This window comes from Crocodylus siamensis, chromosome 10, assembly GCF_052110815.1.
Source record: "Crocodylus siamensis isolate JL-2025a chromosome 10, ASM5211081v1, whole genome shotgun sequence".
NCBI lineage: Eukaryota > Metazoa > Chordata > Crocodylia > Crocodylidae > Crocodylus > Crocodylus siamensis.
In genome coordinates, this window is record NC_143404.1 from 73239613 (window position 1) to 73261530 (window position 21918).

The window sequence follows — 21918 nt, forward strand, 5'->3', positions numbered from 1 at the left end:
AGCAGGCAACTCGCTGCCAGGAGCACTGCCAGGGAGGACAGGGGCTGGTGATAGGGCCTGCACTGATGCTCAAAGGGAGTCCCACGCCGAGACCCCCTGCTCCACCGGCCTCCTGCCTTGGTGTTTCAGCAGCAAACTGTGAGCTGGCTGCTCAACCAGGGGCCTCTCCAGGGCCCAGGAGCTGCCAGCATCTGAACACGCCGTGCCCCGGGCCAGAGCAGCGCCAGCGGAAGCAGCGTGGCCCTGCCGAGACGCTCAGCACCGCTTCCGCCGGTTAATTAGCTCTAAACGCCATTAATAATAAATCACAGCTGGCACTTTCCCTGCACTGTTCCAGGGAGAGGCGGTTGGGCAGCGCATGCCTGTGCACTTCTAGCATGTGGGCACCTGTGTGTGCAAGCTTTGGGGCGGGCGGGGGGCACACACACAGGTATGTGCATGTGCAGCTGTGTGTGTACACACGCAAGCATCCGGGGGCACACAAGCACACAGGTATGTGTGCGCGCAGCAGTGTGTGTGTGTGTGCAAGCATTGGGGCAGGGAGTCACAAGCACATACAGGAAAGTGCATACATGCATGTGCACTGTGTGAGTGTGTGCATGGGTGCACTTGCTGCTAGGTGTGCAGTGCTGGAGCAGCCAGAGAGGCTGGGGGAGGCCGTCAGGCGCAGGCCAGGTGCTGGCCCAGCCCCTCCGCTCAGGTCCCCAGCCCCCGCCTCCCACAGCCTTGCTGGCCTCCTCCCTGCTGCCCATCCAGGCTCGCACTCACGGCTCCCTCCGGGCTCTCTCTCCTCTGATTTGTTTGTCCTCGGTGCCACATGCCATCTCTTCCTGCTCCCAACAGGCCCAGCACTCCTTGCTCCAGGGGCTTTTTTTCTTCTTTTCATTAAATTTTAGAGCTTATAAAAGTGAGACGGATGGTGAGAAGCAGACACATGGTGCTGGCTCCCCCTTGCCGCCCTGCTAAGTCCCCCCCCAGCCCTGCCCTGTACCCACTGTCCACCCCAACCCCCACCCGCTGTCCTGGTTCTGAGCCGTGGGTGTCAGCGGTGCCAGCCCACCGCAGCCTGGGGGACACGGACCCAGCACGGACTCACACCCAGGCAGGACCCATCCATCTCCCCCCTCGCACCTATGCCAGGAGCCGCTCGGGGGCAACGGTGACCTAGGAGCAAGCCAGCGGGAGGTGCCAGCAACCGCCACATCACAGGGACCCAACAATTCTGGTGCGGAGCTGCTGGTGGGGCATGAGCATCACCCCTCCTCCGCTCCCAGGCAAGGCAGGAGCCCCCGCGCTTCCCTCCTCGTAACCCCAGTGAGAGCAGGGGGGCAGCTGCAGCCGGCAGGGCCCAGGCCTTGACACCAGCCCCAGCCAGGGCGCCTGCCACCAGCTCAGCTCCCTTCCCTTACACAAAATAGCAATGGAACGGGCTGATTCAGCAAATGTTAATTTATGTCCTAGGCCAGAGGTAGCGTGAAGTAATTAGTGATATAATGGTGATGTCGCACTAAAAATTATTTATAGTGTCAGTGAGCTCACGGCAGGGATGGAATGAGACACTGGTGGGATCTAGACACCCGGCAGGGGCAGCCCCCCCCGCCTGGCTCCTGCCGGGCCTCCCTGGGCAGGCACAAAGCCGAGGCTGCCACCTGCACCCCGTGCTCCCGGGGCGGGAGCCCCCACCGGCACCGCTGCCCTGCTCCCCAGGGACGAGGAGCCCACGGCGGGAGGGGAGGGGGCAGCCACAGACCCAGCAGTTGCTCACAGCTAAGTGAGCCACAGCCCCAGGCCCTGGGGGCAGGGGACAGCAGCAGCAGGGAGCGCTGCCCAGGCCTCATGCATGCTGGGTCATCTGGCTGTATGCCCAGGGGTCATTAGCGAGCTCTAGGGTCACCTTGCAGCAGCCACGTCCGCCCTGCACCAGGGAGGGATGGGGCCAGGGAAGCAAGGGCCGCGGGTGGGCCCTGGGCCAGGCCTGCAGCCCCTGCCACCCACCACCCGCCTCCGGGCACCTGCGCTGGAGCTGCAGGGCTGCCCGGCCCCACGCTGCCACTGCAGGGCCCATGGCCGAGCAGTACCCAGGGCTAGCGGCCAGCTAGAGATGCTGCAGCGAGGTGGCAGGGCGGGCGAGCGCGGGTGGGGGGGCTCTGCCCCGGGACAGGCGCCATGCTCGTGCCCCCACACACACCGTGGTCTCCAGTGGCTCCGGGCAGGATAAACCCGCAGACAGTAACGAGCCTGGCACTTGCCTCCCGCGTTGCCCAGGCAACGCCAAGCACGACAGCAGTTCAGCAGCAGCCTCTCCCTCCCTGCGGTCAGTTAATGGCCGAGATGGCGACTGCGGCAGGGTCAGGCCCCCGCAGCCCTGCTCCAGGCCCTGCAGCCGGGGCCCGTGTCTACTGCATGCCCCAGCCGTACAGTGGGCCCCGCGGCTCCCTACGAGCAGCGCCTCCCTCTGCCCTCCTCAAGGCCCTCGCTCCCGGCTGCCCCTGGCCCGCAGCTAAGCAAGGGCTTTCTTCACAGCCAGTAGCCCCAGGATTATCCCAGCCCCTCCCGCGCAAGGGGACACGCTCTGCCTGGAGCCAGCCAGGCCCTGCTGCAGGGTCTCAGGACCAGGCTGCGCAGGAGGTTTAGGCACAGCCAGCCTTGCCTCCGGGGAGGGTTTGGCTAGAGGAACCTCAAGGCGCCGCCCAGGCTGCTGCATGACAGGGCGGCCAGAGGGCAAAGGGCAGCTGTGGCAGAGTCGCGACTGCCCCAGAGGAGGGCAGGCGACAAACACCGAGCCGGGGCTCTGGCCCCAGGGCAGCGGGGCAGGTGAGGAGATGGCGAGAGGAGGCAGGGCACTGCTGGTCGAGGCCCGACCCCTGGGACACCCGCCGGCAGCTCTGAAGAGCAGCCGAGCGCCGGAGGCCACAGCCCCGGCGTGGGCCAGCTCCACCACGGCTCCCCACTCGAGCCACGGCAGGGCCTGCACCGCCACCGGCTCCGCGGCTGCAGCTCTGGGAGACGGCGCAGAGGCACCACCTGCCGTCTGCTCTGAGCAACGACACTCGTCCCCCAGCCCCTCCATGCTCAGCACCCCGGCTGCCAGACCGACAGAAGGGCTTCTCACTGGAAACCATCGCCCGCCCTGGGGCTCGGCCCAGCACCGTGCTGCTGGACACGCTCCCTTAGGGGAGGCTGCGTGGGGCCAGGGACCCTGAGGGAGAGAAACGCACCCGAGAATGGCCACCGCGCGGCGTTGGGAGGCACCGCAGGGCACAGGCACTGCGGCTCTTGCTTGTCCCTCAGCTGCGCTCAGCCTCCCTGCGCCGTCCTGAAATGCAGAGGCCAGGCTGGCCTCTGCCGGGAGAACGGCAGCCGTCGTGTGTCAGGCAAGCGCTGGTCCCTGTCCAGCCCGTCCCTGTGGCCTGAGCAAGGCTCAGCCGGGCCCAGAGACCCCTCCACACTGCCCCGGGGGGCCAAGCAGCAGTGTGTCCCAACCAAGAATGGCTGGACTCTGAGCTGCTGCCTGACCCCTGTGGTGGGGAGAGCAGTGGCCCCTCCTGGCACACGACCAGCGGTCAGTGCCAGCACAGGTCTGTTCTCCTGGGGAGGCGACAAGGCTGCAGCCGTGGCCGAGGCACGTGCAGGGCAGCTGCTTACAGCCGTGCTGGCAGCACTGGAAGGGGCTGCAGGTGCCTCGTGGAAGGCAGCAGCACAAGCAGGGATGCAGCCAGCGCAGGGCAGGACGGACCAGCACCTCGGCACCGCACAACAGGCTCACACAAGCAGAGGAGAGGGCTGGAAGCCATTTATTTCCAAAAGGCATCAGAGCTCTTCCCAGCATAACAAGTTGCTTCCCCAGCCCTTAATGCCCCCAGCCCCACCGAGCCAGAGACCGAGGTCTTTCCTGGCCCCTGGGCCCAGCCTGGTCCCGCAGCGCAAGCAGGCAGCGGTCTTCCTGCTCCCTGTGCTTCAGCTGGCGTGAGATCCAGCTCCACAGGGCGCTGGGGAAGAGCCCCCACACAACAGCCACCTGCCTTGCCCCTGGGGAGGCAGGACCAGAACTGGCTGGGAGCACTCTCTCCCCAGCCATGGCTCTGCAGTCACAGTCTCTGCTCCCTTGCCCCACCACACAGCTCATGGGATCCCCCGCCGTGGCCCTACACCCTGGGAATTATTCCTGCCTCCCCCAACAGCGCAGGGGCTTCTCTTCAGTCCCTGTACAGGGCCACACTGCAGCTTTCCCTCTCACCCAGCCGGCAGGAATCCTGGCTGCCGCGGCTGGCAGCAGGCCCTCCCAGCCCCTGCTCGGGGCTCCCCACTTGCGCCTGATCCAGGGGAGGTGGCAGTGCAGGACTCCTGGCCCCTGCACGCTGGTAACTGCCACTGAGCGTGATGGTCAGACGCAGCTGCTGCCAGTGGGCTCCAGGTCCACTCAGCGTTGCACCTGAGTGCCAACGTCCTCCTCCTCCGGCACCTCCTCTGGCTCGCTGTGCCGCAGCAACAGCTCCAGGTCAGGACTGGAGCCGGCCTCCTTCTGGGCCTTTTCACCTGCACACGGACAACCAGGTCAGTCCTGCACCAGAGCAGTCTCCCCTGGGCAGTCCTGCTTAGCCTGTCCTGCCCTCCGCCACGGCCTCAAGCCCAGTCTGGGCTCCTAACAGAGGTGCTGGGAAGGGAGGAGCGGAGTCCTGCAGTGATCGGGCCAGAGGAGCATTACCTTTGGAAGCAAAGGCTTTGAGGGTGACGTGCAAGGAGATTCCCGACAGGCAGACGGCAAAGCCCAGCCAGTTAAGAAGGCTCAGGTGGTCTCCCAGCACATGGGTGGCCAGCAGCAAGGTGCAGACTTCCTGCAGAAACAAGACACTGGGGAGGTGGCAGAGCAGAGCGAGCAGCGTGGGGCCCATGGAGTCCGTCCCAAGGGGACCCTGCAGAAGGGAGCCTGGGCCAGGCTGCACCAGGAGCTACTGCAGCTGACCTCCCTGTGTTGGGGTATCGGCCATTCCCCTGAAGACAACAGACAGCCTCTCGCTACCTCTGACCCTTTCCTGTGCTTTGCCAAGGTCTGGCCCTTGCAGGGGAGCCCTGGGCTCTGTGCTGCATTAACAGAGGCTGTTAAGGGGTCGATGTAGGCACTGGGGAACTTTTCTGGTCAGAAGTCATGAGTGCTCTGGGGATGGGAAGGTGGCAGAGGCAGCCCCAGCACGGAAGGAGGGAAGGTGCCAAGAGCTGTTTCTGACAACCCAATAGCACAGTCACTTTGCCTTGGCTGGTCGGTCCCCAACCTCCCTGAATCACCACAGGAGCGAACCTTGAAAATGCCGGCGATGGACAGCGTGAGGCTGGAGGTCCTGGAGACCAGCAGGAACTCGGAGAAGCCCAGCCCGAAGGCCAGGAGCCCCCCCAGGGAGAGCTTCCCAAGCAGTGCGAGCAGCACCCACCCGTCGTGGAACCGGAACAGCTTCTCCGACACAGCCATGGGCAGCCCTGAGCGCGGGGCGGCAGGGACGGTGAGCGGCAGGGCTCTTCCGTGCTGAGGCAGCAGCCAGCGTGGCCCTGCCCCCCCCGGTTCCTGCACTGGCAGGAGAGGAACAATCCAGGCACTCCCGTGTCTGCCTGGCTTGCTCCCGCAGCCCCAACCCCTGCTCTCTCCAGCAACTCACCCTCAATTGCCATAAAGAGAGGGAAGAGCCCCAGGAACATGAGCGGCTGCAGGTGAAACATGGTGTCGATGGGGTTCTGCAGCCCTGAAGAAGGAGACGGTGAGAGGCATGACGGACGCCTGCGCTGAGCTGCTGTCCCTGCCGCCCCCCCGGCACAGGGCTGCTACTTCCCTGCTCCCTTCCCAGGTTCCAGCACGTCCCCTGGGACTGAGACGACCCCCTCCTGTCTCCTGCATACCCAGCTCGGCCTTCTGCATGAGCATCTGGGTGAGAGTCCAGCGAATGCCCCCCAGGAAGGAGGCGCCGAGCACCAGCATGAAGCCCTCTGTGTTGAACTGCGTGGACTCATAGGTGAACATGAAGAGCCCCCCGGCCACGAGCAACACCACCAACACCAGCGCCAGCCTCTGCGGGCAACAAGCAGCATCACAGGGGCCTGCTCTCCTCCCAGCCCCTTTCCCAGGCTGCGCTTAGCCCCTGGCCCTCAGGACCAGCCTCCTCCCCAAGGGGCTGGTGCTGCTGCACCCTCACCAGCTCCTCCAGTTTGAAGATCAATGAGAAGAACAAGATGAAGAGGATGGCAGAAGACTTGGTCATTGTGTAGCTGCAAAAACCACGACGTGCGGTTGCTCTCCAGACGCCCAGCGCAGCAGGCCCCGGCGCGCACTGCCGCCATCCAGCTGGCACCTGCCAGACCGGCCCCCAGCCTGGCGTCTGGAGACGCCCCCGCAGTGCCCGGGCTGCTACTCACAGGGACACCGTGATGTAGAGGAAGCTCCAGTTGCTCAGGCCGATGTCCAGGGCAGTCGACAAAGCTGGAGGCAACAGTGAACCCCGTGGAGTTGCAGCAGCGTGCCTGGCAGAGGGGGGTGCGCTGCCCAGTGGGGCATGGGGAGCGCTCTGCCCTGGAGACAGGTCTTCCCGCGGCTCCGCCAGGCCGAGCCCGGCCCGGCCCCCCGAACCGCCCCGGGGCGACGCCGCAGCCCGACCCTGCAAGTGCGGCGGCGCTCGTGGCCCGGCCGGCGGAGCCCCTCCCGAGCCCGAGGCGGCCGTACCGGCGGGCGCCACGCGGCGCAGGTAGAGGGGCCAGGGCAGCAGCGGGCGGGCGCGGCCGGAGCCGCAGCGCCACAGCGCACGCGCCAGCCCGGCCAGCGCGAAGATGACGAGCAGGTGCAGCAGCGTCAGCAGCAGCGGCAGCCGGAAGGTCTGCGGGCGGCGACGGCGGCCCCGTCACCCCGGGCCGGGCACCCCCCGCCCGGCCCCGCCGCCCCGGCCCGGCCCGGCCCCACCGCCCTGCCCCGCCCCGCCGCGCACCGCCATGAGCCACTTGTTGTAGAAGGTGATGCCGATGGAGAAGCCGTAGTAGGGCAGCACGAGCGGCAGCGCCAGGGCCGCCCGCCCCCGCGGCCCCGGCCCCGGCCCCATCCCGATCCCGCCGCCCGGCCCGGCCCGGCCCGGCCCGGCCGCCACGTGTCCGCCCCGCCCCCCCGCGTCACGGCGCGTCACGGCGGCGCGGGCGAAGGAGGCGGAGGCGCTGGTCCCGCACTGTAATGAACACCCCGCGCCCCGGCCCGGCCCGCCCCCCGCGGTCCCGGTCCCGGTCGGTCAGCCGTAGTGGTAGACGAAGTCGTAGGTGCTGGGCTCGCGGGGCACGGGCGGCGGCGCCTCGGGCACGGGCACGTTCTCCAGGTCCAGCAGCCGCAGCTTCATCTCCATGCTGAGCAGCGTGTCCAGGTCGCTGCGCGTCAGCTCGCTGCTCATGTCGCGGCCCAGCAGCGCGTTCAGCCCGTCCGTCCAGATGCAGTACTGCGGGGCACGGGGAACCGCGGTCAGCCCCTCCGCCCAGGGGCGCTACTGCGGGGCAGACCGGGAACTGGGGCTGGGGAACCCGCGGTCAGACACAGCACCGCGCTCAGCCCTGCACTGCAGCACAGGGAACCGCATTCAGCCCCTCCGTCCAGCTGCGAGAGGGCAGGGAGCAGAGCCGGCCGCAGGCCCCGAGGCTGAGCACAGCGCTCTGCTGCAGAGGCACTAAGCCCTGGGCCAGCAGGGCCGGCCGGGGAGTGCAGGGGGCTCTGGCTACAAGGATAACGGATCCTTGCCAAGCTGCTTTATTCTCCTGCTCTTCCCTCGTGCTGAGGCCTTGGGTTTCTGTAACCACCCCTGGCCTCTGCAGGGAAGGGGGCAGTAAGCAGAGAACAGGAGGATGCTGAAAATAGGTGCAGCGGAGAACAGCTGGTTCCTCTCAGGCTCCAGCATCTGGGCACGCTCCGAACCAGGCTCCTCAGGACTCACCTCATACTTGTTAGGTGCAATGAAGTTCAAGGTCTCATCAGGATCATACAATATGGAGAAGGCCAATTCTAGCACTTCCTGCAGGGAGAGGAGGCTTTTCACTCAGCAGCTGGATAGCAGCAGAACCCTTCCTTGCCCCCAGCCCAAATCCACTATAGCCCTGGGCCCCTCCAGGACAAACCAGTGCTGCAGCAGTCCCAGGCAGGTGGTGCTGGCACCCTGCCTGGCTGCGTCTCAGAGTAAAGCAGCAGAGCTAGGGTCCCAGATTTGGGCTGGCACCATCGGTAAAGGCTCCCATGCTTCAGCTGCCTTCATGCCCCACAAGCAGCGTGGGCTCCCTCCTGGCAGAGGAGGGAGCAGTTACCTTGTTCTGCTTCAGGGCACTTTTCTCCTTCATGTGAGGACAGTCCTTCCCTGTGACAACGGCCTTGATGTCTGCAACTGGAACTAGAGGCAAAACAGGGAGAGTCGAGCAGGGCCCTGCTGGGGTGAAACACTTCCCTCACCCTTTTCTGCCACCTTCACTACAGGAGCCCCTGGGCCCAACCACACTGGTTTATTCATGTAGCCTGTGCCGTGGGAAGTACGGAGGTTGTGTAGGGGCCAGGGATTAAACCCAGATTCCCCAAGTCCCAACCACTGCCTTGGCCCCAAGACTCCTCCCCCATCCCAGCACTGGTGCCCAGCAGTCAGATGGCAGAGGATGGGGCGCTACAAGTCGTGCTCGGTACTCGGGAAGAATCACAACATACTTTTCTCCTGCAGGGACTCGAAGGTCACTTCGCCCTGGGCATTGTCTTCCAGGTCTCCATAGTGCAGGACCTTGTGGTTCAGAGCCAGGCGGCAGTACCAGAACCTCTCTGCAACACACGGGCACATGCAGCACGGGGTGAGTGGCACTCCTGACAAACCCCCTCGCACCAGCCCTGCAGGGCTGCCTGCCTGCTGACAGCAGGTGGAGGAGGCTGCGACTGACCATGCTGCAGCTGGCTGGGGTGGCATGCTGCACTGCAGCCAGGAAGGGGTGGCCACACAGCCCCAGGGGCAGTAGGTGTGGTTCAGGACCTTGCAGCTGGGTGGCAGGGGGCCGGTAATAGCTATTTTACCTTGGCAAACAGCTACCCCAGGATGGAAGCAGCCAGACTGCACCCACACCCCTGCAGCTTGCACCTGGGGATGTTCACCCCTAATTTCCTCAAGTTTTCTATGATGGGTGAAGTCAGCACAGGTTAGGGACTTGCTGCATTTGTCCAATGCATTTTTCTCCACTGAAGTGACATTTTGTCTGTCCGCACCCTGCGACCCAGACTGCTGTTCCCTGGATGCACGCGCCTGGTCCCTCACAACTGGTGGGCCTGCAGAGTGACCCCAGCTGCCCAGAGCCCCTCTCCGGCAGTGCCACATGGTCCTGCGCTGTATTAATGCCCACTCCCAGGCCTCAAGCCCCACCTTGTCTCCTACGGTTCCCAATTTTCCGGAAGCTGCTCCCCTCACACAGCCGGTTCAGACGCTGCTGCTTTATCAGCTCCAGGATCTCAGGCTGGATTTTCTCCCTCAGTTCCCTGAAGAAAAGACGGTGGCGTGAGCAGGACACAAGCACAGAGGCCGGCAGCCACAGTCACGTGCCTGGGCACGGAGGCAGCACCCCCTGAGGTGCTCACACGATGGGCGGTGATTGGAAGTCGTCCTGGCTCATCCTCTCGGACTGCCGTAGCCGCAGAATCTCCGAGTAACTCAGGCTGCGCAGCTTGCTCTTGAACTGGTCCAGGGAGTTGGGCTTGGAGGGCAGAGCTCGGGTGATCTGCTCCCGTACCACCTGCATCACCTGGTGGGAGGGAAGAGGTGCGTCGCCTTCCTGTGGCCCAGCAGCTGATCTCTACCAAGGGGCTTGTGCAGGGAAGGCAGGACCTCAGGCCAACCCACATGCACTCTGCAGGCTCAGGAAGGGGGAAGCAGCACCAGTCCTAGCCGAGCCACCCTCCTGCACCAGTATCTGCATCACAGCCCACCCATGACTTGGCCCCACACCCCGCTGGCAGCTGAGGCTGTCTGCGCGCAAGTGTCCCCCTGTGCCAGCCCTAGCAGGTGCCCATCACTGACCTTGTTGAAATCCTCTGCTGTTGCTCTCATCTCCTTCCAGGTCTTGTTCAGCAGCTGGATGCAGATGGCAAAGAGCTCCTCAAATGCTCGGTCGTGGGTGAAGAACATGGGGTGGTAGTCGTTCCGGCCCTCGTTGGCTGCAGGGAGACATGGGGACTAACTGTATGAGTGTCCCGGGCAGGGGGTGCTGGAATTCATGAGGGAGCAAGCGCAAGGGGCAGCTACTCCGTCCTGGGATACAAGACACAAGCCTGACCCTGGGGGCCTGGCTCAGGGGGTCCCTCAGCTGGCAAGGGAACAGGATCGTCTGCTTGCTGTGCAGCCCAGTCTTGATGGTCAGTCTCCACCTGCACCTGGTGGCACAGGGCTCTGCTACTGCTGCTGCCCCTTGGCTGTGCCCCAGGAATGCTGCTGGGGTCTCCTAACTGTACTGCTGAGAGATGCAGCCCCATGCAGCACTGCCCCAGGCTCCACAGCACATAGACATGGTCCTGGGTCTCCATGGATGACAGCATGCACAGCTCCAGGCTCATGGCTCTGGGACCAGGAAGGGTGCTCTGTGTACTGTTCTGGGGAGGGGACAGGAGATGAGCTCTAGCCCCGAATACAGTGCCTGGGGGCTGGTGGTGCAGGGCAGGAGGCACTTACGGAGTTCCCCGACTTGCAGGATCTCGCACAGCATCTTGGTGAGCTCAATGGCGCTACGCCCAAATGGGCACTCATGTTTGTCCTCCCGGCTGCTGTTCTCCAGGACAATCTGGGGAAGAGGGTGTGATCAGCAGCCAGTGGGGGAGGAGGGGAGGGGAGCTGCAGGTGGCTTCCACCCCTCTTACCCTGATGTAGGTGTCCTGATGGAACTTGGCCAAGTAGAGCATGTTGTCCAAGGCCAGCATCCCTGGGGGCGTCTGGGTGAAGTCCATGGCTGGATTGATGTGATTCTGTAGATACAGGTTAGTGCCAGGGTCTCCCTAGAGAGCCTTTGAATGCACCCACAGCTGCCTGCCACAGGACCCCTGCAACTTTCCTATGTCCACCGGAAAGGAGCCAGCCCAGCAGAGCACACACAAATGCCCACCCCCCTATCAATTCTCCTTGCTGCAGCTGGAGTACTGCGTCCAGTTCTGGGCGCCACACTTAAAGAGGGACGTGGACAATATGGAAAGAGTTCAGAGGAGGGCCACTTGTATGATCAGGGGTCAGCAGGGCAGGCCTTATGAGGATAGGCTACGGGACCTGAACCTGTTTAGCCTCCACAAGAGAAGGCTAAGGGGGGACCTTGTGGCCTGCTACAAACTGGTCAGGGGGGATCAGCAGGTATTGGGGGAGTCCCTGTTCCCCCGTGCGCTGCCAGGAGTGACCAGGAATAACGGTCACAAACTGGCGGAGGGTAAGTTTAGATTAGATATTAGGAGGCGCTACTTCACAGTCAGGGTGGCTAGGGCCTGGAACCAGCTTCCAGGGGAAGTGGTGCAGGCTCCTAGCCTGGGGATTTTTAAAAGGAAGTTAGATGAGCACCTTGCCGGGGTCATCTGACCCCGGTGCTCTTTCCTGCTAAGGCAGGGGGTCGGACTAGATGATCTACCTAGGTCCCTTCCGACTCTAGCTACTATGAAACTATGAAACTATGAAACTATGATGCTTCACTGCTTCTGTGGCTCTGTACAGAATCATATGTACAACTCACACACAAGACCCTGGGTCCTCTGATGGGATCCTCATGCATCACACACAGGAGAGTACAGCTCAGACCCTGGCAGCGAGCCCACAACAATCAGGTCCAAGAACCCATCTCATCTGAGCTCCTTTCAGGAGACATCCTTGCCCAGGGTATGGAAACGGGGATATGTGATGTGCTGCAGTCAGCAGCCTCCTCCCGTAGCCCTGCCCTCAGATGGGGACCTCTGTTACTGTGTGCACAGCAGTTGGCAATGCCCCCAGATACGTACAGTGAATCCCAGCATCTTGTAGTCCTTGGTGTACATGGCTTTGCGTTTCTCTGTCCCGCCCCCTGGGACAGTGTTGCTGTCAGACTCAGCATCAAAAGCAATTCTCCTCAGCTCAAAGATGATGTCTCTCTGTGCCTGAGGAGCAGAGGAAGTGTGTCAGTGGTGACACTGGCAATGTTTTTCTGCGCCAGCATGCTGTCCCAAGGGCCCACACTCTGCGCACCCAGGGAAGATGCTAGGAGTGCCAGCGTCTACCCTCGTTGTGGAGGAGGGACAGCTTGTGAAGCCCAGGGAAATCCACCCTCCCTTCTAGAATCCACTGAAGCTTCCCAACCTGATCATTAGGGTCCATTTTGGTCATCATCCGCTCCTCCAGGAGGTTAAAGGTCAGCACCTGCAGCACATACAGCTGATGCGCCATCTCAGTTTTGATCGGGCGGTTTCCTCTGATCACGTGCTGCAACAATTGAGGGCAGGGGCGTGAGTGAACACAGCAAAAAATACACTGCTCCCTGCTGTGCGCGGCAGGGCATGCCAGGCTGCTGCCCCTTCGGGGGGGCAGGGATCCAGCACTACCAGCTGCCCACACAGTAGCTGCTTTCAGTCAAGAGCAAACCCCTGCCAGGAGGAGGAAACACCAAGAGCTCTCCCCTCTCCAGAGCAAGTGGCATTAGTTCCACTCTCCACAGGCAAAAACTACCACAAATGCCCTCAGGGCAGCAGGATTTATGTTCAGCATAAACCAGGCTCAATTCAGCAAGGGCTGGGAGCTACTGGCACCCACTCACATTTAGGATGATGGACCTCAGGTGCTTCTGGGCAAACGCATTGGCCATTTCCTGTCAGGAATTCAGAGAAAAGGAATGTGAGCAGAACACAAAACCCAAGCCTGCCTCTTGTGGGAAGGGAGAGAAAGCTGAGCAACATGGGTCAGCAATGTGGATCACTGCACTGGAAGCAGCCAGTGCAGCATGGCTCACCCCCAGCCTAGGAGGGCATGCTCTGGGTGGTCTGGGGAGGGAGCTCAGGCTGGCTGCTTCCTGCCTGTGTTGGAGCTTTGGCTGTGGGGAACACACCATGGGTGACAAACAAGACCGTGCCAGTGGCCTGTCAGCTGGGGAGGCACGCTCCGACTCATGCACGGTTGCACGTGGCTGTAGGTCTCCCAGGAAAAGAACAGCCCATCTGCACTGGGTATGTACACCTGGCAGCCCAAGCACAATGACACCAGCTCCCACCACCCCCCGACAGCAGCTTTTTGCTCTCATAACTCTCCCTCCAGGCCCGCGTGTCTCTTGCCTCAGCCCCAAAGGCAATTCCTTAGGGCAGCATCTAAGCACTGCACACTGAGCATGTCCCTTGTTCCAAGGTGGACACGAGCCTGCCACAAAGCTGCGTCTGGGAGCAGCAAGCCAGTGGAGGAGAGCACCGGGCAGCCCTGTCTGCACTGTGGGGGGGAGCTGCGCCAGTGCTAATGGGCTTGGGGAAGATTTGGTGAGGTTGCTGGCACAGGCAAGGCCTGGCAGGGGATTCACAATATGCGAGGACAGACATGCTGCACCAGCTGCCAGCTGGAAGGAGCCTGGCAGAACTGCCCGTTTGAGACCCCCTGCACTCTGAGGCTGGGCATGCCCAGAACCAGAGGTGAATGCACCCCCTGCCCCCGTCACAGGTGCTGCCGCCTGGCCACACCATCCTGAGCAGCCCAGCACTGTCCCAGCTACCTGGCCCCTCAATACAGCCCAGCTTGTGCCAGGCTGCACAGGGAGCGTGACAGAATGCGCATGGCAGCAGGCACCCGGGGGCTCTAATCACACTTCTGGGAACACACTGCTGAAGAGAGGAACCCCTATGAGAAACCCAAGTGATGTACTGGCTTCTAGCCAGCCCGTGTCAGGGTGTGAGCTCAGCAGGATTCACAGGCCAGCTATGGCCAGAATGAGCAAGCATTTGGGTAAGTGACACCTAAACCAGCACCAGCAAGCTGCAGGAAGCGGTTCACAAACTGACACTCTGCCTGATGATGAGTCAGTCTGGTTTCCTTTTATTTACAACTCTCCTGTCAGTAGCACCTATGAACTCTGGTCAGAGACCAGGGCCCCAGCTGCACTCAGTGCTAAACACACAGATGTATGGGTGTCCCTGCTGCAAAGAGCTTGCAGCCTCTACACAGGAGGAGACAACAGGCAGCCAAAGCAGATAAACAGTGGGACAGATGGGAGACAGCAAGACAATCCAGACACACACAGTAGTAGAAGCATGAGCACACATGCTGCCTAGCTGCAGCCAAGCAGTATCTTCCCAAACACCCAGGCTCAGCATTACGGGACACTTCACTGGTGGCTGTGCTCTTGGGATGGGAGGCCCAGGAAAAATGAAGCAGCCATTAAGGATCCCACTGGGAATTTGACGAGGTGCGTGTTGAAGCCTAGTGCCCCCGCAGAATTCCTACCCAGGTAGTTATGTCCTTCCTCCTGAGCCTTCCACCTGAGGTGCCAAATTCATCCGCTTTCTCTGCTGGGATCTTGCCTGGGGTTTGTAGACTCCACAGGGCCCACCTGAGAGGGGGTCTCATGTTGAGCAGGCACAAAGACCCCTCTACTGCTATGAAGTCTGCAAAGCCCCCAGGAGCCTCCAGCTGGAACGCTTCAGTACATGGCATGCAGAGAGGGAAGCCTACAGCTCCTTGCAAGGCAGCTCCCCACAGAGCAGCCAACATGCAGCATGGCCCAACCAGGTAGGACCCAGGCTACAGTCCTAAGCCCACATGGGAAGGGTTTAAATCTGCTGTACACTGAAGGAGTGGTGGCACAGGCTCCACTGCAGACAGCTCAGGATGCCTGGCCTGTTTCTGTGGAATGGGCTCGATTTGAACATCAGTTTAGCTGAATGGCTTTTACACCAGCCTGGAAGCTTTCCAAAGCGAAGAACCCTTTACAGAACATTACTGTCAGCAGTCTGTGGGCCGGCTAATGCCACTGGGCCTCCGGCACCTCCCCAGGCCCATCCGCCCCCTCCGTCCCTGATAGTCCCCCACCCCTGTGCTCCAAATCTCTGGCCCTAGGAGACTGAACCAAAGAAAAAACTTTCTATTATGTGCCTACAGCTAAGCAAGTGCCTGACCCAACCCCGGCTTGGAGTTACTTACAGTGACAGGCAGGTCTAGCGGGTTAAGGAGCTTGTCCTGCTGGCAGAAAGCAAAAGGCACAAAGCAGACAGAGAATTTAGCTCAGAGCCCAGAGAAAGGGGTACAAACAGGGCCCCAGAGGACAAAGGTTCACAGAACAAAGCTACAGGAAGCAGACATATGCACACACCAGGCCTCCCCTCAGGGTGCCCATGCAAGCAGGAGTCCTGCTTATACATGTGGGCTCTGTGGGGCCCTCATAAGGCGCATGCACACAGAAAACATCCACCATGGAGGGAGACCCTGAGACTGCTGTGGCTCCCTCTTCCCCAGCCCGGGGTGCTGTCCTGCCTTCCTGCTGGGGCTGCGCCTCCACAGGCCTGGCACACTGCCCTTGCGCATCCCTAGTCCTGTGCTGGACACCCCCTGCCATCACTCCTCTGGAAACTGCTGAACTCAACCCCAGTGCTGCCCTGTGGATGCACATCCTGCAAGGACTGACAGATCTGGGCAGGGCTTGGGCACCCTTGCCAGGGCAGGGGTGGTTCTCTAGTGCTGCAGGTGCAGATGTGCAGTCTGCCATTAACCCAGGCCAGAGGTTGGCTAGAGAGTGGGCACAGACCTGTCTCTTGTCCTCCGGTGCCTTCAGGAAGAGGGCGTTGATCAGGGCAATGGCATAAGTCTGAATCTCCTGATTTGAGCTGCAGGGGCACAAAGATGGAAAAGCAGAGGTGAGCATGGCTGAAGCATGCAGAGCAGATGGGGGACAGGCTGTTACCTGGGCTGTCTCTCACACTCTGGGACCTGTGGAAGCACTTCTGCCTGCAGCTTCCCTACCCTGCCTAGGGAGAAGGGACCCAGGCATGTTTACTAGCAAATCACCAAACTACTCAGAGCTGCAGAGACCAGGCACAGAGATGTTGCTCTGGCCAGAGGCAACAGACTTTGACTGGCTAGGGAGCATGTCCACGTTGCAGTCTGTAGTTCAGTGCAGTGCAGAACCTCCTGGATAGCACGGGTCCTGGGAGAAGCCTGGCTGGAGCTGCACAATCTCACTACTGGCCAGTTTATCCTGCTGAGAAGCTGGATGCCACAGCTCAATGATTTCTGATGCCCAAGTCAAGTTGGGTCTCCCTCCTCCCCTGCAGCCTACAGCAGAAACATAGCCAGGGAATGGTAAGCAAAGGAGTCTGGCTGTCTCCTTAAATGCTCACCCTTGGTTTTCTTCATCTTGGCAAAACCCCAAAACATTCCCCATTCTCAGAAGCTGTTGATAGTTCTGTACTTCCTTCTCATTTTGCAGCCTTCTACTGCTAATGAAGAGGCTTTGTACCACAGTTTTCTAATTGTAAAATCTCTGGTTTTCAGAGCAGTTTTCTCCTGAGAAGTTCACACATGAAGCTGCACTTCATTTGGTCCTTCCTTATCCTGTGCCATCAGAACAGCACACACAGGGTAAGGAGATCAATAAGCTAACATCCTGCACTAGGTCTGCAACCACCCCCCAACCTTTCTACAGCCCCAAGGCCAGACATGTGAAATGCTTTAAACAGGCTGTGGTCCTCCTTCAGGGTTTTCAGTGACAAGACGCTTCTGGATATGTCTTTTGGATCCAGTGATTCAAAAGAAGATTAAATGTCTTCAGAAACTACCTGCAAGTGCATGGGTACAAACATAGAGGGGATGTGATGTTCACAGCTAACTCGTTTGCGGTGCGGGCACTACTGAGAGGTGACATTTGCTGGCATGACAAGCACATAGCTTTAGTCAGCCACATCTAAACAGATGACGGATCACTACTGATACAGTCAGAAGATGAAAGGGAGAGGTGCTGAGTGCCATGTGACTTTCCAGGATAGCCAGTGCTGCTGACTGGACAGAGCTTGGCAAGAAAATGTGTCAACAGTGTGCCAGGCAGCCACCATTCTGAAATGACCCTCCAGAGACCCAGAAGGAGACTGCAGCCTGTGGTCCCAGCTGTACACACAGGCAGGGTCCTACATACCTGAAGTCCCCTGATCTCCACAGGGCTCTGCTCAAATGGATCCTCCAGCTGCAGGACAGGGGACTGTGCAATTAAATTATTTCACAACTACCCTGGGGCATCCAAGTGCAAGCACAAGAAGACACAGGGCTGGAGGGAACCTCCTGAACCACTGAGTCCTGCCCCTGCCATAGCGGGCACCAGGCCAGACAATCCCATTCATAAGCTGCACCATCTCCAGTGTAAAACTATTCAGATTCTATGGAGACCTTGCTGCTCTGATGCTTAGAAATCATCTTCTAATTTCCATTCTGGATTTACTTGTAGCCAGTTAATATTCATTTGCCTTCCTTTGCCCCGATCAGCCTCAGTGTCGTTCTCTACACCTGCACCATTCTGATTCATCCTTGAACACGTGGGACCAGAACTGTACCCAGGATTCCAGGGCCTTGTCCGATGGCATTTGTACTTCTGTCTCCAGTGGAAACACCTTGCCTGACATCCTGGGATTGCATTTGTCTTTTCCATGGCAACATCATTTTGGCAGTTCAGGGTCAACTTTCAAATAAATAATACTCCTGGGTGTCGCTCTTCCCCTGCCGTTTCCACCTGATGAGCTGCTCTAAGCTTACAGCAGAAATTCTTGTTAGCCCTTAAGCACATGACCTTCCAGTCTGAGGACTCGAGTAATGGAAATGGGCTGAAACGGAATTGTTCAAGGTCATCCAGCTCTTCCTCTGTCATAGTCCTATTTTTCTCTGGACTGATGATACCAGCTTTGTCTCATCAGCAAAGTTTGGAAGTATACTCCTACTTCTTGAGCCATGACCATTAATGAAAATGTTCTAGAAGAGGAAGCTCATCACAAATCTAACTGGCCTTAAGGTACTTTACTTCTCAGGCATTTTAATTCTGAAAGCACAGAAGCACTCTCCCTGACTGCGAATAGTAGTACTCCATGGCAACTGGCTGGTAAGTTTTAATCCTGGATCATGATTATTATGTTTAACGCATTGCATTATGAAATATGAATATGTTACTAGCAATATTTGCACGTATACAAAGAGTTTATAAATTTGAACCTCACTAATGGACTGAGGATCTAAACAACTTTCCATTAACAATAAAGCTGTTTTGTTCCATGGCGACAGGTTTGGTGCCGTTTTGGATTTAAGTGAAAAGTTTGGAATAAAAATCCAGTTTGGCTCCCCAATCGTGAACACACTTATGCATCTGAATAACATTAAACACATGATTAATGCAGCTGAAGTCAATGATTCTAGTCACAGGAGTACAATTACTCACGTGCTTAAGTGCTTTCAGAACAGAAGCTTTAATTCCCCGGTATCTCCCTTCCTGCTTTTCAACAGATTTGTGAAGCTCAGATCAGATGCCCTACCAGTGACATCTAGGATGGCATTTTTATCAATTTTAAATGACGACACATGTTCAAATAAAGCAGAGATCTGCAAAGCAGGTACAAATAGTTCTGCCCAAGATGGACAAATACTCACACCTGGAGGTGCGAGATGAGCTGACCCACGGTAATCTCCTCTGCTATCTTCTGGTACAGAGTATGGCTGTTCAGCACCATGCTTTCCAGAATGGCTAGCGACCGCTGGAGAATGGAGACGTCCAGTGTGGGCTGACTGACGTACCCTGCAATCTAAAGACCAGCAGGTCAGCACAGGCCCACCCTGAAGCCAAGCTGGAGTGCTTCAATGCCAGCAGCCAGAAAGGGCAGGGCCCAGTGGGCTGGGGTGAGAGACACCCTGAACTCTCAACATGAGCACCATGTCATGCTGCATCCAGCTGCACACAGACTCCAACTGTGGGGCCAAGCAGCAGCGAGATCTCTTATCCCTTCTGACTCTGAATGCAACCTGCCACAGAGATATTTCCCTCGGGCCTTTTCCACCAGGGACCATTTGGAGCTACACACACATTCCTTCCATGTGCTGCCATCTTGTGCCCTTCTCCCACTGAACACTCCCCTGACATCCACACTCTGCTCCATTCCACCTCCTGCCTGATGACATGTTGGTATCCTCCTGATGCACTATGTCCTGTGTCTCCCACGAGCCACACCCATGTCATCTCTTTTCCACCATGGCTCTGCACCAGTCCTGGCTCTACCCTTCCACCTGCCACACTGCAGCAAACCCTGCTCCCTGCCCCCTAGGCCACCCCTCTGCTGCTCACACAAGCGCCCCCCTCCCCCAATCTCCTGCTGGGGCCTCACCTGCTTGATGAACGTTATGGAGACCATGTCCCAGGAGACGATGCCATGGTCCATGAGCTCTAGGAAGGCTGTCAGAGTGAATGCCAGCATCTCACTGTAGCTGGGAGAAGGGAGGGAGTACAGCTAGGGATGAGGCAACCCAATGCTATTAACAGGAGAAGCGCTGCTCTTGCAAATGGGTGAGATAAGTGTCTCTCAGAAAACTACAGGACAACGCACTTCTTCATCCTGTTCCACACCCTTCCCCGCCTTGAGGGTCCATTCCCCTGCCCTGTGCCAAGGTGTCAGAACCTGCCAGGGAACATGGCCTTTATGTGGCTCTTGTGTGATGTGCTGCAAGTACCAAGCAATACTGGTAGTCAGCAATAAGCCCAATGTACCTTCACTCTCCCCCTGCACTGCCAGTCCCCACACTGCCCATCTGAGCTGCTCCAGTCATGCCAGAAGGTACCTGCTCAGCCTGAAAAACATGCTGAACTGTTCTGTTTCAGGCAGGATCCCCCAGCCATGAGACCTGCTGTGCAGATACCTGCTGCATCCCAAGCTGCTTTAAAGAGGTAAACAGCCAGCAGGAGTTGAGGCAAAGGAGTTGAGCTTGGGCTAAAAATGGCTATGGCTGTGTCACCCCCACCAGCCTGCCTGGGATGAGCCCCTGACCATCCTGCTACTGGACCTCATTATCCTGTTCCTGACAGCTGCTCTGTCCTGTCTGAGACAAGGGGGCAGCTGGGGACAGGAAACAACCATTGCCAAATCTCCACTTGGTTCAGCAGGGTCCCGATCAACAGCAAGACCACAGACTAGAGCTTTGGCCATCACAGTCCCCTCATGTGTCCTCTCACCTTCCTGCTCTCTCTCTCTCCCCTCATCCCCGTCCTTCTCTTCCTGATATCTGTTTAGCAAGTCTGGCTTCACCAACCAGGAAAATTGCTGTGAACCTGATTAATGCCATAACCATGCGCAAGTCTGCCAGGTGCCCTTGTAGCTAGTACAAGAGTGAAATGGGCCCATGCTCTCCCCCCAACCAGACTGCAGAGAGAAAATTCTTCCGGTCAGAAGCTGCAACATGTTGTTCTTTTCCCCTAATTTGTGCCAGGTGGCCTTGCCTTGCTGAAACTGGATCCTGCTCTGTTCTGTATTTAAGGCAAGACCAGACAGGACGATTTCCTGCTGACTTCCCCAACCAGAACATTTGACACCATCTTTTAACAACATCTAATGACGAGGAGGAAATGAATTTTATCCCAGAAGACTTGAAAAGGGAAGAGAAGTGGCCGCAACTCCTAAACAAGGGTTAACTTTGCTATTTGGAGTGCCCAAAGCTGCAACTGTCTCCTTTGTCCTGGGTGTTAATAACAGGTGATGCTATTTTTAAGGCAGCTGTGACATTGGCAGCTGCCAACAAGAGCTAGATGCGGAAGCTCAGCCACAATTAACCATTTGTGGTGTCATGCTATGCTTACTGGGACAGGAGCTTGGTGCCGCTCTCCACCAGACGTGTCAGCACTGTGATGCCCTCCATGTTGATGAACTCTGTGGCAAAGGTCCCATCTGCAGACAGCTTTGCCAGCTCCTTCATAGCATCCAGTCGGGCCTCCATGCTGTGTGACTGGATCCTCTCCATCAGCTGGCGAGCTGCCCTGGACTGGAAACAAGAGGGACCTGGCTGGTCACTCACTGGTCACCCGCAGCTGAACACCAACAGTTGCACAAGTCTGAAGCTAGGCAGAGGGAACATACCAGGGCCAGAGAGCTACTGGCTCTGACAGAATTGAAGCAGCTGTCCAGCTGCACCTAGCTGGACTTGGGGCTACTGACAGCTTGCGGTAACCATGGCTAAGGGCAGATGTGTCAGTGTTTCTTTCCAATGCTGGATGAACTGCCCATTTCCCTTCCATGGACCCTGCGTGAGGTATGGGGGGGAGAGGGCAGCTAGAGAGGAGGAAGGTGCAGTCACTGAAACCATAAGGTTAAAGACATGCAGGGCCCACCAACCTGTCTTTGCTCCAAAGGAAAATCTCTAAGGCTTCTCATGCATTCACCGCCTGGCAAACATGATGCCTGGGAGGCTAGAGGCAGTTGCGGGGGAAGCTTCATGGGCTATCCAGGGAGACAGCCCAATGGGTCAAGTTGCCCGAAGTTACTGAGAAGTGGTGTTCCCTACCAGGCTGAGCCCCTGCAGGGAGGCTACTGTCCATCTACAGCACACAGGGGTGCTTCCACCAGGGAGAGTGATAACAGGAGAACCGCACCCCATGGCAAGTGGCGCATGAGAGCACGACCCAGCAGTGTCAAGGCACCACAGTGGGCTCACAGGGCAAGGAAGACCCTGCACTGGGAAGGGGCTGAGCGGAGCAACGGATGCCAAAAGGCACGTACCGGGGAGACAGCCAGCTGCAGGATGGTCCCATTCTTGATGTCGCAGCGAGTCTGCAAGGGGGACAGAGAAGCCTCTGAGAAGCAGCAGCAGGCGGGGAGTGGAAATGCAGCCAGTCATGGGATACTTTGCTGCATGCATGCGGCAGAGGGGAAGGCTGAGTATCCCAGACAGGAACTGCACTGGCTCGCGGATGTCT

General features: G+C 58.9%; 2 protein-coding genes across 13 annotated transcripts in view; both read right to left on the reverse strand.

The window, feature by feature from the left end:
• Nucleotides 1-3771: 3771 nt before the first annotated feature.
• On the reverse strand, nt 3772-7150 carry SLC35H1 (solute carrier family 35 member H1). 3 transcript variants are annotated; one of them, XR_016444486.1, is made up of 9 exons: nt 6963-7150; nt 6704-6854; nt 6400-6463; nt 6180-6252; nt 5887-6055; nt 5649-5732; nt 5297-5557; nt 4706-4835; nt 3772-4536 (listed from the first exon to the last, which is right to left on the reverse strand). XR_016444486.1 is itself a non-coding variant. In XM_090065114.1 (9 exons), the coding sequence occupies exons 1-9, from the start codon at nt 7071-7073 to the stop codon at nt 4421-4423; spliced, it is 1164 nt and encodes a 387-aa protein (XP_089921240.1). In that variant the 5' UTR covers nt 7074-7142; the 3' UTR covers nt 3772-4420. The 3 variants fall into 3 exon arrangements, 2 of the variants coding, with proteins under 2 accessions (XP_089921240.1, XP_089921241.1); XM_090065114.1 differs by having other exon boundaries at nt 5297-5562; nt 6963-7142; XM_090065115.1 differs by having other exon boundaries at nt 5297-5472; nt 6963-7136.
• A 30-nt stretch (nt 7151-7180) lies between these two features.
• The window catches only part of ELMO2 (engulfment and cell motility 2), a 28437-nt gene continuing 13699 nt past the window's right edge, over nt 7181-21918 (reverse strand). For 8 of the 10 annotated variants that reach the window (XM_090065104.1, XM_090065111.1, XM_090065110.1 and 5 more), the window contains 18 exons: nt 21722-21772; nt 20806-20987; nt 19343-19442; nt 18615-18766; nt 15739-15817; nt 15138-15173; nt 12778-12828; nt 12324-12446; nt 11990-12124; nt 10877-10981; nt 10692-10800; nt 10044-10180; nt 9605-9768; nt 9393-9505; nt 8696-8803; nt 8308-8390; nt 7944-8021; nt 7181-7454 (listed from right to left, as the gene is read on the reverse strand). In XM_090065104.1, coding sequence (XP_089921230.1) covers nt 7254-7454; nt 7944-8021; nt 8308-8390; nt 8696-8803; nt 9393-9505; nt 9605-9768; nt 10044-10180; nt 10692-10800; nt 10877-10981; nt 11990-12124; nt 12324-12446; nt 12778-12828; nt 15138-15173; nt 15739-15817; nt 18615-18766; nt 19343-19442; nt 20806-20987; nt 21722-21772 — 2007 coding nt within the window. In that variant the 3' untranslated portion in view covers nt 7181-7253. The remainder of the gene's footprint in view (nt 7455-7943; nt 8022-8307; nt 8391-8695; nt 8804-9392; nt 9506-9604; nt 9769-10043; nt 10181-10691; nt 10801-10876; nt 10982-11989; nt 12125-12323; nt 12447-12777; nt 12829-15137; nt 15174-15738; nt 15818-18614; nt 18767-19342; nt 19443-20805; nt 20988-21721; nt 21773-21918) is intronic. The other 2 variants (XM_090065112.1, XM_090065113.1) reach the window with 2 other exon arrangements.

Bases quoted from the DNA above. Each gene is read 5' to 3' on its own strand.
- SLC35H1 (XM_090065114.1), bottom strand. From the start codon at position 7,073: ATGGGGCCGGGGCCGGGGCCGCGGGGGCGGGCGGCCCTGGCGCTGCCG. The intron at 6,855-6,962 runs GTGCGCGGCGGG...CGCCGCCCGCAG, and splicing joins ACAACAAGTGGCTCATGGCG to ACCTTCCGGCTGCCGCTGCT. The intron at 4,836-5,296 runs GTTCGCTCCTGT...TTGTTTCTGCAG, and splicing joins CCATCGCCGGCATTTTCAAG to GAAGTCTGCACCTTGCTGCT.